At 42.4% G+C, this 14705-nt stretch overlaps 1 protein-coding gene across 1 annotated transcript in view; it reads right to left on the bottom strand.

Moving 5' to 3' along the window:
• The window catches only part of NID1 (nidogen 1), a 78976-nt gene extending 71491 nt beyond the window's left edge, over positions 1-7485 (bottom strand). The window contains 2 exon segments of the mRNA XM_054022701.1: positions 7191-7339; positions 7342-7485. Coding sequence (XP_053878676.1) covers positions 7191-7339; positions 7342-7402 — 210 coding nt within the window. The 5' untranslated portion in view covers positions 7403-7485.
• Positions 7486-14705: the final 7220 nt, after the last annotated feature.

Below are 14705 nucleotides of genomic sequence, written 5' to 3'. Positions count from 1 at the left end.
TGGTCAGAGCGAGCAGCATACTGGTCAACAGTTTGGGATCCATTCCTGCAGCCCGAAGAAGCAGGGTGCGCAGTACACAAACCATTGAAAGGTGGTGCCAAATGCAGACTGTAGCACAGGGATTGCTGGCATGCGAAGCAATGCATCGGGGGCATTGGGACAGGACCCAGGATGCCCCGCAACTCCCTCCGCCTTCCAACAACTCTTAGTGGTGGAAGAGGAAGAAATGCTCTGTGGGATAGCTGCCCAGAGTGCAATGCTCCAAATACCGCTGCAAGTGCCACAAGTATGAACATGCTATTGTGCAGGCTGTTGACAGCGTGAACACACAACAGTGGTTTCCCTTTAGCGCTCTCTGAGCGGCGCTGTAACTGCTGGCGATGAAACTCCGCAAGTGTACACATACCCTTAGTTTAGAATTTAACTAGAGAATTTAGGGTTGACCTACACATAACCTTGCACCAAAATAACTAACTCAATTTTAATTTTATTATTTTGGTGCAAGTCTGTGTGTGGACACTTATTTCAGGCTCTAAGTGCCCTGTTTTGAATGACAAGCAAAACTGAAATTCAACAGCAAGACTGCTCTAACTTAACTTGGATCCAACAACCCACTAGGAACTCTTCTGTAACTGCAGAAACCAGAGCCCGGCATGCTTTTGCAACAACTTCCAGTCCCAGATATGCCTTCAGTACATCCCCAGAGGCTACAAAGGAGTGGGGTCACAAAGCCATTCTGTTAGCTATATGCCACCCAGGGAATCCTTTTATATCAGAGTATTTCCCAGGCATGGGTTCTGTCAGGTTTACAACCCCTACATGCTGCTCAGCCATGGTGAAATGGAGAATCTGAACCATTGTCTGGCAAAAGCTTAATCTTACAACAGGCATAAAACAACCCAATGTGTATTTCTTGTTTATTGATCATTTTCAATGCAGATTTGTAACTGAAACATAAACAAAACACATTCATGTTCAGGTTGCCCCAGAGGTAACACTTAAAAGTTGAGTTGGTTCCATAAGAAGTTCCATTGAGGGCACACCATTCACAGAAATGGTGGTCTCAGGGACAAAGAGAAGTAAATGAAAACGGTGAAAAATAATGCAAGATATCAGGGGCAACAGAAACATATATATTTAAGGATTTTGAATGACATTCTCACAGAAAGAACTGCAGATGGAGCTTGAAGATTCGCTGCCACAAGCAAAGTAGAAAATATCATTCTGAAGCCTCCAATGACTGCCAGGGGTTTCCTGATTAGCAATCCGTCTGCGCAGGGTCAGCATTTAACCTATAGTTTGTCATATATCTGGGACGTGGTTACACATGAATGATTGGTTTAACTTAACAAATAGCTAAGGGTAGGTCTACACTACCCAGTAGTTCGGCAGCAAGCAAATCGAACTTCTGGGTTCGACTTATCGCGTCTTGTCTGGACGAGATAAGTCGAACCCGGAAGTGCTCGCCGTCGACTGCGGTACTCCAGCTCGGCGAGAGGAGTACCGCGAAGTCGACGGGGGAGCCTGCCTGCCGCGTCTGGACCGAGGTAGGTTCGAACTAAGGTACTTCGAACTTCAGCTACGTTATTCACGTAGCTGAAGTTGCGTACCTTAGTTCGAATTGGGGGGTTAGTGTGGACCTGCCCTAACTTTAGTTCATCAAAAAATGAAGTGGCTAGCGTGGCTGTCACCAGCCAGCTGCTTGGGCAGCCCTGTGGTCAGCCACACTGGCCGCTGCAGCAGTCACAGAGGTCGCAGAAAGTCACGGAATCCATGACTCCTGCAACCTCTGCGACAGACATGGAACCCTCGTCATCAGAGGTATTAAAATATTTATCTATATTATATGTACAGTGTTTAATTTTCTTTATAATCTGAATAAGCAAGATGGGGGTATGTGGCAAATTTACTATGTCAATTTCTCCTCCATCTAGACTAAATATACTCCCAAGGAATATACATGCATCTTTCAGGGGTCACAAATTCATAGTTCATCTCCATTTTGGACTTGTGGCCACAAAAAAGGCAATTTATGTGATTCCCAGATTATCACAGAAATCTAAAATAACGTTGGGAGAGGAGCTACCATACATACATAATGAAAGCTATTCAAAATTATGGAATAAAGACTAGAGACAAGAGACAACTTTAAAGCTATGCTTGTCTCTCTCCAGCCATTAGGCGCTTGCTTCTGAACTCTTAGGATATGTCTACACAGCAGCAGGGAGCATACGTCCAGTGTGGGTAGACAGATGTGCTAGCTCTACTCAAGCTAGTGCAGTGGCTCTCAAACTTTTTTACTGGTGACCCCTTTGACATAACAAGTCTCTGAGTGCGACCCCCCTTATGAATTAAAAACACTTTTTTATATATTTAACACCATTATAAATGCTGGAGGCAAAGCAAGGTTTGGGGTGGAGGCTGATAGCTCGCGACACCCCCTGTAATAACCTCGCGACCCCCTGAGGGGTCCTGACCCCCAGTTTGAGAACCAGTTTGAGCTAGTGTGTTAAAAATAGTGTGTTAAAAACAGCGGCACAGGCTAGCCTCCCAAGCATGTAGCCAGAGAGGACTGGGTTGGTTTGTACTGGGTGGCTGATCTGCTGCTGTGGCCATGGTGCTATTTTCAGCATGCTAGCTCGAGCACAGCTAGCATGTGTCTGTCTATCAGCATCTGGAAGGGCACTTCCCAGGGTGATGTAGACTTACCCTTATTTCCTAGTTTGTCATAAACTGATAGGGTTGCTGTCAAGTAATTTGTAGGTTTCTCAAAAAACAATTGAATATTTTCATGTTTTGTTTTTCAAAGGAGATGTTTTGTTCAGATTTAACCATTACCATGCATTATATGCAACCAAACATTGTACTATTGTTCTACTGCAAAAGAACCAGACTATTGAAACACTGAAAAACAAATACTAGAAACCGAGCAGTCTGGATTCCTGGTGTAAAGTGAGTCAAGTGCACAGAATAAGCTCCTATTATAAGTAGTGAAAAGTTGTTTTTTAAATTTCAAAATGTAACATACGTAAGGAAATTTGGTTTTTTTAAGTATTATTTAACTTTACCATGTCCCTTTAAACTCATATAAATACACATTTTTATTAATGTCAGTATAACTAAGTCAAAGCCCAAAAATGGATATATGTATTATAGTTTAATAAAGATGTATTTTTATTAAAAAAAGACAAAAAAGCTGAAGGTTTGTGTTGTCTAAAGACAGTAACAGCTGTAGGGTTTTTTTTTTTGCCTTTTAGGGTATTACTCTATTTAAAATGACAGGAAGCAGTGGCAGATTTTTTTTAGCATTTTAAACTGCTGGATTACACATTGCTAAATTACATTTATGGTTTGTAGTAAAACATACCAGACACACTATATACAGCTCTATCTTGTTTAGTCAAATGGGACAGCAGTGAGGGGGATAGAAAAATGACACTGAATACTTTTGTAAAATCAAATAAGTGATTATTTTTTTAGTTTAATTACCAGACATTGTGGGAACATGACACTTTCTGCAAACAAATAAGGTTGGTTGTTTGCATAACTGTGTGCTGGTATAGTTAAAGCAACAAAACTTTCTAATGTAAACAAGGCCAAAATTTAAAAGTATAAATTAAAGAGTGTACAAATGCAATAAAACAAATTAAATCAAGTTCAGTTAAAAGACTCCTTTCCAAAAGGAAACAACCTCAGACCTCTCTAAATCATCCCTCAGATGATATCCACTATACTAGGGGTCGGCAACCTTTCACAAGTGGTGTGCAGAGTCTTCATTTATTCACCCGCTGCCGGTCTGGAGTTCCATCCGCCGGCTGCCGGGGTCCTGGCCACCGGCCCCGCTCAGCCCGCTGCTGGTCAGGGGCTCCGTTCACCCAGGCCGGCAGCGGGTTGAGTGGGGCCAGTGGCTGGGACCCCGGCTGGCAGTAGCGTGCCAGTAAAAATTGGCTCGCGTGCCGCCTTTGGCACTATACAAATTCATAACTGTTTCATTGTGTCCTGTCAAACTGATGGTCAGAGCAAAAAGGGCTGGAGCTAAGATTTAGTTCTAGATTAGAAGGTCCTTCATTGAAATGCCTATGGACTATTAGTTCAAGCACCTCATTTTATCTCAACTGTTAGAATATATATACAGAATTACATTTAATTAAACCTACATTAATAAATATTAAGATTGCAAAAATAAAGCACTCAACAGTTAAGAATAATATGGAAAGCATTTCTTATCAAGTATAAAGAAATGCACATTTCATCACAACAACCTAAACTCTGACCCAAGAATTTTTAATGTTTAAAAAAAAATTATTTCAGGGATTCTATAAATTAGTATATTATCAGTTAATATATGTATCAACTAGCAGTACTTTTTTGTAAGTTCCGTTTCTCAAGAGTAATATTGTATATGTAGTTTAATAGAAAAAAGTATAAAACAATTTTGGTAAAATTCCTTCACATGGGCACTCTATTCCAGAATATTTTTTTTTATTCCAAATAATCATTCTGGCTGTACGATAGACAAAATGCCAGATAACTGAACTAATCCAATTTATAATGGCTCTTGTGAGGGTCTGCCTCATTCAGTGTGCACCTGACAAGATACTCATGTTCATTGGAAGGTTCAGTTACTAAGCATGTCTATGCAGCACTCTTAAAGTGTGATCTTATAAGGTTCAGCTTTAACTGAACCAGGTTAACATGTGTTAAAGGCAGGGTAGTGTGCCTTGTCAACAATAGGCTTTTAAAACACCTCAGATCTCTGACAAGATCTCAAAGGAAAAAAGACAGCCACTGAGGGCATGTCTACACTTATCTCCGGAATGATCGAACCAGCGGGGGTCGATTTATCGTGACTAGTGAAGACGCGATAAATCAACTGCTGAGCACATTCCCGTCGACTCCGGAGCGAGACGCGTAGGCGGAGTCAACGGGGGAGCGTCAGCAGTCAACCTACCGCAGTGAAGACACCGTGGTGAGTAGATCTAAGTACGTCCAGCTACCTTATTCACTTAGCTGAAGTTGCATAACTTAGATCGATCCCCTCCACCTAGTGTAGACCAGCCTAAGCAATAGTCTAGGCCAGGTTCTGCTGCCATATTAACACATGGATATCAGTATCAGTCTTCACTTTGAATATCAATAAAAGTGTTAAAGTCACTGCAAGTTCAACACTGAAAAAGACTGAAAGATTGCACCATGCAAAGCTCATGAAAAGGAACACAGGACTGATTGCCATCATTGGTGATGCTGCAGTCCAAATAACCCCCCACCCCCTAATGGCTTCACACTTTACACTGAACAAGTACCTCTGACCATAGGTTCTTCATGGAAAACACTGACTTATAATGTTCCTATGGGCAGACAGTTACGAGCACATTGTGGATGCTATCAGAATACAAACAGCAAACAACAACTGAAGGTACAGACTAGAATTCACATAAGAAAACCTTCAAGGCACCATCACCGCACCACTGTCTAACATGTTAACCAATATTGTCTCGTTGTTTCCTTGTAGTGTCTGTACCCATCTGTTGTCTTAAGACCTAAATTGGAAGCTCTTTGGAGAAGGGACTGTCTAATTCTGCAGCTCACACAACACATACAGTATGAAAGTGATATTTCTTAGCTCCAGGAGAAGAAGCTAGTATTTCCAAATCTGTACACACTCTGGCTAAGCTGTTATGGGCCTTTTCCCGCTGCAGATCACATATCCATGGCCTCCCAATACAGACTTGGCAATACAGACAATATATTTCACTAAAATCAGACAGAGCTACAGTATTTAGCAGTGGGTTGATCAGAAACCTGATATAAAATAAAATAAAGCCTTATGACTCTGTAAATTAGGATTTTATGACAAAATATATTAGAAATGTATGTCAATCTACAGCCAGGTGATATAGTTTTGAGTCAAGGTGCTAATGCAACTTAAGTAACACACCAGCAACAATCACCATATAAAGCATCAACTCATTCCTTTCACTAGCAAGACAGACAGCCATAGAAGGCAATCCACCAAGGAATTCACACTGGTCACTTATTTTTAAAATCCCCTGGTATTTGAAGAAAAATTGATAGTCATCTTAGAATCCAGTGCAACAAAAACATGAACCTTGTCTCTCTTCTCACTACTCCTGGGGGAGAAGAAAGTCTGTTCTTGCCTAAGGGAACAAATTAACTCAAAAGTCTGATGAAGTGGGCTGTAGTCCACAGAAGCTTATGCTCAAATAAATTTGTTAGTCTCTAAGGTGCCACAAGTACTCCTGTTCTTTTTGCGGTTACAGACTAACAGGGCTGCTATGCTGAACCCTAAGGGAGACATTGGGCTAGATTAGTGGTTTTCAACCTGTGCCCGGAGTCTGTGTCTGTTTCAATCTGTGTCTAAGGGGTCTGCAAAAGGTTGTCCTTACTACAGAGCAGTGGTTTTCACCCTATGGTCCACAGACCCCTGGGGGTCAGCAGATTATGTCTAAGATTTCCAAAGGGGTCTGCATCACCACTTGAAATGTTTTAGGGGTCCACAAATGAAAAAAAAAGGTTGAAAATCATTGGGCTAGATCCTCTCTGATGTACAGCAGCCCAGTTCCACCGAAGTAACTGAATTTACACCTGCTGAGGATCTGACTCGGAGAGTTCAGATCTGCATTGGTAAGTTTTGCATTCAGCCTACGCCCTGCAGTGGAACAAACCCCCGGAAATCCAGGCAACAAAAGCACTTTCAGGGAGGGAGCTACCCAGCCGAGAAAGGCAGGGGGCCATCTGCTTTTCATTGGGTTTGTCGTTAGCCAAAGTCTTCCAGCTCGGAGACCTCCCCACGTCCATTCCCTTGGCCTATTGTACAGCGCCTTATCCCGGGACGCGGCAGCGCTTGGCTCCGCGGCCGGGCAGCAGCCAGAGAGGAGGGAAACGGGGGGATCTTCTACGTGCTGAACCCGAGCGGCTCGGCAGTGGGTCACTCGGCGGAGCCTCTCCCGGGGGAGGGCTGCGCTACAACGGCTGCGCTGGCCGCTAGCGAACGGAGCAGCCCCGCCTGGCCAGCCCCGCTCCCCGCGGAGCTGCGCAGCTCTGCCCCGGAGCCTCCCCGCTGCGCGCCCCGCACTTCGGTGCCCCGCTGACAGAGACCAACCCAGTTATCTGCCTCGCCCCAGCCCAGTGACTCGCGGCAGCCCCCCGGCCCCCAGCCCCGCACTCACGTAGAGGGAGCCGACGCTGGAGCCGTAGAAGCGCAGCGGGGTGCTGAGCTCCAGGGGCGGTGAGCTCACGTCGTCCCCGAGCTCCAGCTCCGCGTCACCCCGCTCCGCGCCGAAGGGGAAGAGCAGCCCCCCGCGGGGCAGGCAGCCCCGGGCACGGCCTGCCCCAGCAGCGCCCACAGCAGCGCCCATCCCCAGCTCCGCCCGGGGAACATGCTCTCCTCGCCCGGCGCCTCCCTGCACAGCGCGCGGCAGCAGCTCCAGCGCGGGCGGCGAAACTGTGAAGCCCCCAAAAAGTTTTAAACCCAGCCAGAGCTGGGGTGGGGAGAAGAGAGGGCGACTCATGAGGGGCTGAGGAGCAAACCAATGAACAAAGCAGCTCAGAGAAAAACAGCCAATCACAATTAGAGGGGAAAGGCTCCCCCACCCCTCACTGCAATCCCAACCCCATCAATACTTCTCTTTCGTACCAAGAAAATAATGCAAACAAACAAACAAACCCATCAGCCTGAGTTCCCCCTCCCGTTAACCCCATCCTCGACCCCAGAAACTCAAGGTACCCCCCTACTCCCATGCCAGCCACAGTGGGCCACAACTCACCCGACCAATAACATCTCTTTTCCTTTGCAGTTGAATTGTTTATTGTAAGTTTAGAAAATGAAGCAGATCTCCTATAACGCGTTCCCTCCTACTCTCATGTTGATGCAGTAATTCTCTTAAGAAAACCAACGAAGTTCCCTGACTCTTGAAAATACAACAGATTCCAACAACGAGCGGTAGTGCTCATGTGCAGAGCAGCAGCAAACTCAGAAGAAAAGTAGATAGTACATTTCCCAAAAGAGAGAAGAAATTGTAAAACATTGCGTTTCACCCTATTTCTGTTCTTATGTGGAAAAAATGTATATACAACAAATACATATGGGAAAGGAGAGGGATAACTCATTTTCTTGTACACTTTGTCTTTCTTAACTTTGGAGTTTAGATCAGGCAGTTCAGTTTATATGAGACAGACAGAACTCTGTACTTCGACTATGAGTACTCATAATTTTGCAGGGATGCTTCCATATCCCACCAAATTAGGCTGTTCTTCTGATGTGGCAGCAAATCCTTCTCTTGTCTGAATTTAGAGGCATAAGAACTCTGGGAAGCTGGAGGATTCTTGGAATAAATAAGAATTTGATAAGAAGTTTGGATATTTAAATATTTGTGTCTGTATATTTGCATCAGTAATATCAGTGATGTCATATATTCTTTGACTCTGAGTCTGGATTTTTTAAAAGTTCCTTTGATTTAGCCAATGTTATCTGCGACATCTGAATATTTTCACCTTTTGTGCTGTTTCCATTGTGTATGAATATTGAGGTGTATTTTATTTAAAGTGTCCTGTTGAGCATCTTTACTGACATCTGGAAGAGGAATAAAAAAGCATTCACAAAGGTTACTTACTATCTTGGGAGACATTACAAACACCAATCAGAATTGAGAAATTATGCAGTTTTCGATTAAAAAATGAGGGCAAGAAATATATTCAGAATCAACCTGGAATTCCACCAGCTAATATATCATGGGGGAAATATAATCCAAAACAGACATGGACACAAGGTTTTCAATAGATAACAAATTAGATATGATAATTTACAAAGCAATGCAGTGTAAAAAATCCAATGAGATTTTGTGCTGCATATGAGCAGGCATTATTATGTTACAGACTAGGGAGATGATTGTTCCTTTATGGATATGGTGACACTATTTTATTAGATCATTTCTGAGTATTTCAATGCCAGAAAGATACATATTAAAAAATCTTGGAGGGAATTCAGAGCAAAGCAATAACAATTATTAGAGGACTAGAAGGAATGACATATAAGATATTAGTAATGAACTACTTATGTATAGATTTCAGAGTAGTAGCCATGTTAATCTGTATCTGCAGAAAGAACAGGAGTACTTATGGCATCTAAGCTTATGCTCAAATAAATTTGTTAGTCTCTAAGGTGCCACAAGGACTCCTGTTCTTTTTATTTATGTATACTGTAGCTTGGCCAAATGACAACTGCAAGGGGACTTCATTACCATCTTTTGTTATGGATAAGATCATGCACATACGAAAGGCATACATACCAAAGAGGGAGAGGAATTATTATTGTCATAAATGGGAGTGATAGGATCAAAATAACTGAAGGAAAACATGATCTGAGTATTAGAAAATGTTTCCTAACAGTGAGATTTATATTCAGAAAATCAGATTAGACATGGTGGAAGCCCCATCCCTGGAGTCACTTAATGCTAGACTGGATAGAATATTGAAGACTCTGTTGTAGGGAACAATCCTGCATTTACCTTTGGGGAAAAGGACCAGATGATTCAATAGATTTTTTCCATCTCCAGCTTCTATGATTATAGATCTTCAAATAGGTCATATATCCATACAAATTATAATCTCCTGAAGATTTCTGCTGCCTGAACATGAGGCTGTGGGAGAAGAGTGCTGCTGACTTCTCTCCAAAGGTCATCTTACATCACAGAACTCAGCCTCCTCTTTCATTATTCTTATCAGGGTAAGGGAACTACAAGCTTCCCTCTGCAGTCATGTAATGCCAAGGATGTGAAGAGAGGACTACTGACATGGGCCTCCCATTGAAAGTCTTTTGCTGCCCAAAAAGGGTAGAGTAATCTGATGAATAGATCATCAAAAGATAAAGTGACCATAGTATATGTCTATGAGTATGTCTACACTACCCGCTGGATTGGCGGGCAGCGATCAATCCAGCGGGGATCGATTTATCGCATCTAGTCTAGACACGATAAATCGACCCCCAAGCACTCTCCCATCGACTCCTGTACTCCAGCGCTGCGAGAGGCACAAGCAGAGTCAACGGGGGAGCAGCAGCAGTTGGCTCACCTCGGTGAAGACACCACGGTGAATCGATCTAAGTACATCGACTTCAGCTATGTTATTCACATAGAGAATATATTCACATATTCACTGGAGAAATGGGCTGAGGTAAACAGGATGAAGTTTAACAAAGACAAATGCAAAGTGCTCCACTTAGGAAGGAAAAATCAGTTTCACACATACAGAATGGGAAGAGACTGTCTAGGAAGGAGTACGGCAGAAAGAGATCTAGGGGTTATAGTGGACCACAAGCTAAATATGAGTCAACAGTGTGATGCTGTTGCAAAAAAAGCAAACATGATTCTGGGATGTATTAACAGGTGTGTTGTGAGCAAGACACGAGAAGTCATTCTTCCGCTCTACTCTGCTCTGGTTAGGCCTCAGCTGGAGTATTGTGTCCAGTTCTGGGCACCGCATTTTAAAAAAGATGTGGAGAAATTGGAAAGGGTCCAGAGAAGAGCAACAAGAATGATTAAAGGTCTTGAGAACATGACCTATGAAGGAAGGCTGAAAGAATTGGGTTTGTTTAGTTTGGAAAAGAGAAGACTGAGAGGGGACATGATAGCAGTTTTCAGGTATTTAAAAGGGTGTCATAAGGAGGAGGGAGAAAACTTGTTCACCTTAGCCTCTAAGGATAGAACCAGAAGCAATGGGTTTAAACTGCAGCAAGGGAGGTCTAGGTTGGACATTAGGAAAAAGTTCCTAACTGTCAGGGTGGTTAAACACTGGAATAAATTGCCTAGGGAGGTTGTGGAATCTCCATCTCTGGAGATATTTAAGAGTAGGTTAGATAAATGTCTATCAGGGATGGTCTAGACGGTATTTGGTCCTGCCATGCGGGCAGGGGACTGGACTCGATGACCTCTCGAGGTCCCTTCCAGTCCTAGAAGCTATGAATCTATGAATCTATGAAACTTAGATCGATCCCCACATGTAGACCAGGGCTACGTCAATATGTAGAACACAATACAGTAGTCGTGGGGAAAAAGGATACAGAATAGAATGAGGGGGCTGATCACTGGGAAGGATGGAACTGAGGCCTGTTGAGAAGGAAATTTGTTTTCAGAGGGTCAGGCCATGGGAATCTTAGAAGGTCACACGGAAGGAGGGGGCTTGAAGAAAGATCTCAGACAGTCTCATAAAGTTTAAGTCACACTAGCTTGACATGTGAATGTTGGCCTGTTTATTTAAGTTGAACCTCTGAACCTTTTGGGATTCACCCATCATAAATCTAAATATGTCTATGTCACAATGGAGAATACAAAAGCCAGGAGAGGGGGTGGGGGGGAAGGATACAATATAGCAAAATTCTATATGGAGAGAGCAACTCACTTTTGCACCCTTGGCAAAGTCAGATGCCCAGGGGAACAGAGGCACACAAAGGGCAATGTCGTCCCTCATCCTACACACATGTGCAAGGGAATAAAAGGTTATAAGTAGATCTGGGTGAAATTTTTCAGGAGAATAGTTTATTCATTGAAAAATGCAGTTTTGGTTGACCCAAAATTTTCCATGAGTTTGACTGTGTGTGTGTTCCTCCTTATAACCATTAGTCCAATGCTTAGCGCACATACCTAAGATGTGGGAGACCCAGGTTTGAATCTCCATATAACAGGGACTTGTACCCAAATCTCCCTCCTCCTAGGTGAAGCATCCTTACCACTAAGCTAGAGGCTATTTTGGGGTAAGTTGCTCTCAATCCCTCTATTCCACGGTGTATAAATATTAAAATATTCATTGTGCCAAAAAGAAAGCAAGTGAGACTGACTCTATAGCCTGGTGATTAAGGCACTCACATGTGGGGTAGGAGACATGGATTTAAACCTCTCTCTCCCTGATTCATAGAAGGGAATAAATGATTTGCAAGAGCTAACGTGTGAAGTCACTATGGGGTTATATCCAGATATATTTGCTAAAGAGGATCATGCAACTCCCAGACAATTGATCTGGAGTTAGGTACATTTGGGAGGATGTCAGAATGCCATTGACCCTCACATAAGGTTTTTGATTCACAATAAAACCTTCCATAAAGCACCTTTCATTCGGTATGTCTACACTACAGGGCATAGCCCCATAGTGTAGACATGGCCTACACCAAGAGAAGGGGTTTTCCACTGGTGTAGGAATATCACTTCTCCAAGCAACAGTAGCGAGATAGATGGAAGTATTCTTCTGTCGACCTAGCTACATATTCACTGTGTATAAGAATGGCATAGATACGACACACCGTGATTTTTAATATCACTGAGAGATGTAGTTATGTCAACCTACATTTTAAGTGTACATGACACTGGAGACACATAATGTGCAGATCAGATGGCAGATTTTTGCCTTACATTTTTGCCATATTACAACAACCAATTATCATAGAACAAATTAATCATCCACATCTCATTTCTTTTATAACAAGCACATTCAGATGCACACATTATGTCCCAGTTCCTGCAAAGATTTATGCTTATGCTTAACATTAAGCACTGTAAATCCATTGATTTCAACAGTTAAGCATATGCTTAAGTCTTTGCAGGATCAGAGCCTAACTTTGAACTTTACACCTAATTTCTTGTACTGTCCTCAAAATCAATAGATATATTAAGGGTTCAGAAAAAGAAACCATAGGTCGAGTTATGCAATTATTTCCCACAAAACCATGAACACTTTTCCTCATTTAAGCAAAACTAGGATATAATCTGGGGGAAAGGATATGGGAAACAGAACAGAAAGAATATTGTCACCAAGGACAAAGTATCTGGCTATGTAAAAGTCAAGTATCACAAATATCCCAACTGTCAGAAGGTCTCATGAAAAATATTAAACTCCTTACCAAAAAATTTCATCCATCCTATCTCCCAAGGATGGAAGCCTACCTCAAGAAGAATAATAGGAAGTTTTGGGAAGTGGGAGAGGGTTGGGATGGAGCAACAATCTATTTTAAAACTCCATATGCTTGGCACAACAAAAAGTGCAGTATAACTATCTCAAAATTTGCCACTTTGTCACTATATGCAAATTTAAACTTTATGCAACAAAAGGCACAAAAGAGAGGCACTATGTACAGACTTCAGAATAAAAAAATGTGATTAGAGGAGACATAATGACAAAAGGTACAGTCAGTTTCTAACATATACAAAGAACTGATTGCGGTGAACAGAGATGAAGCACTATTGTTCACAGAACAATGGGAATGAGATGTGAAAGGCAAATCAGAGTGGAACAATGGAAATAGATATGTAAAAGTTGTGCTTTATCTCCTATCTGCTGTGGAAAATTACTTCAAATTACTATGCTGTCTCATTGGTGTCTTATCCTATCAGACTTCGAAAGACAGACAGTAAACAAAAGGAAAATGTTCTAGACATCTTGTGGTCTGGAAGTGAGGAGAGGAGATTTTATACATCTCACATTAAATCATCACTCAATCTAAAATTTGCCACCAAATCCAAGGTATCAGTAGGGGTCAGATCCTGCATTCTGTATTTACCCAAAACTTTCACTGCAGTAAACTGAGTGAGAGTTTTGGATGCACAAGGAATACTGTATCAAACTTTACATGTGTTCTAGCAGCAGACCCAAGGTGCTATTTCTGAACCTTTCAAGAGATGATCAACAAGGCAGCAAAGGTAAAGTACATGTATGGTATTAGTGGTCGCTAGAAATTCAATAGCAAATATTTGGAAAGAGAAGCATCCCACATGTGCCAAGCCTTGACATTTTGATTTAAGATTATTTAGAAAGTCCTAGTGAAGATTGAGATACTTGCTCATAATTTCCCACCCTACCCACCCCGGCAACCTATGCTAAGGTAATGCATGCAATAAAATAATAAATTATCTAAAGAAAAAAGTTTTTCTCAGCCTAAACAACTGTGAATAAGCAACATGGGTCCTTAGACAGAACACTTATTGATTTTTCCCTTCCAACTAGCTGATCAAAGTTATCAGAGAAGGAAGGATATCTTTGGAAAACTGATTGCCTGAAGATCCATTTTAGATAGAGTCAGTTTTGGAAAATTCTTCATGTATTTCTCCACAGGTGATAGTAGTAGCAGAAACACAATGTAGATTTGTAATGCCAAAGGGGCACAAGCTAGCTTTTGCCCTCCCATGTTTATTTGTGTCTTGGAAGTGTCTAACTCTGTCTCACATCCTGTTTCAAAGGGTATGTCTACATGGCAAATTAAGGTATAATTGTAGTGCTGGTAGGCATATCCCCACTAGCTTTAATCTAGTTGGTGCAGGTAACGAGAGTAGTGAGGATGTGATGGCACGGACAGACTTCAGTGTGAGCTAGCAACCCAAGTATGCATCCAGGGTCCTTGGCGGGTTTGTACCTGGGTTGGGTGGCTAGCCTGTACTGAAGCTCATACTTCCATGTCTTCACTACTGTTGCTACCTGCACTTGTTAGATTAAAGCAAGCTCAGGTAGGCCTACCCGTGCTACAGTTACACCTTAATTTGGGTGGAGACATACCCGAAGTTGTTTCCTTCTCTGTCCTGCTCTGTTGAAGTGCTATGGCTGGAGAGTACAGCACAATCTGGGCAATATATTTTCTACAAGATAAAATGCGTCCACCCAGTGTCTTTGTATGTTGAAAGAGGATCCTAGGGAAAGATAAAACTGAT

This window comes from Malaclemys terrapin, chromosome 3 (genome assembly GCF_027887155.1).
Source record: "Malaclemys terrapin pileata isolate rMalTer1 chromosome 3, rMalTer1.hap1, whole genome shotgun sequence".
Taxonomy (NCBI): domain Eukaryota; kingdom Metazoa; phylum Chordata; order Testudines; family Emydidae; genus Malaclemys; species Malaclemys terrapin.
The sequence above is the reverse complement of the archived record's forward strand: the minus strand, read 5'-3'. Positions and strand labels throughout refer to the sequence as shown.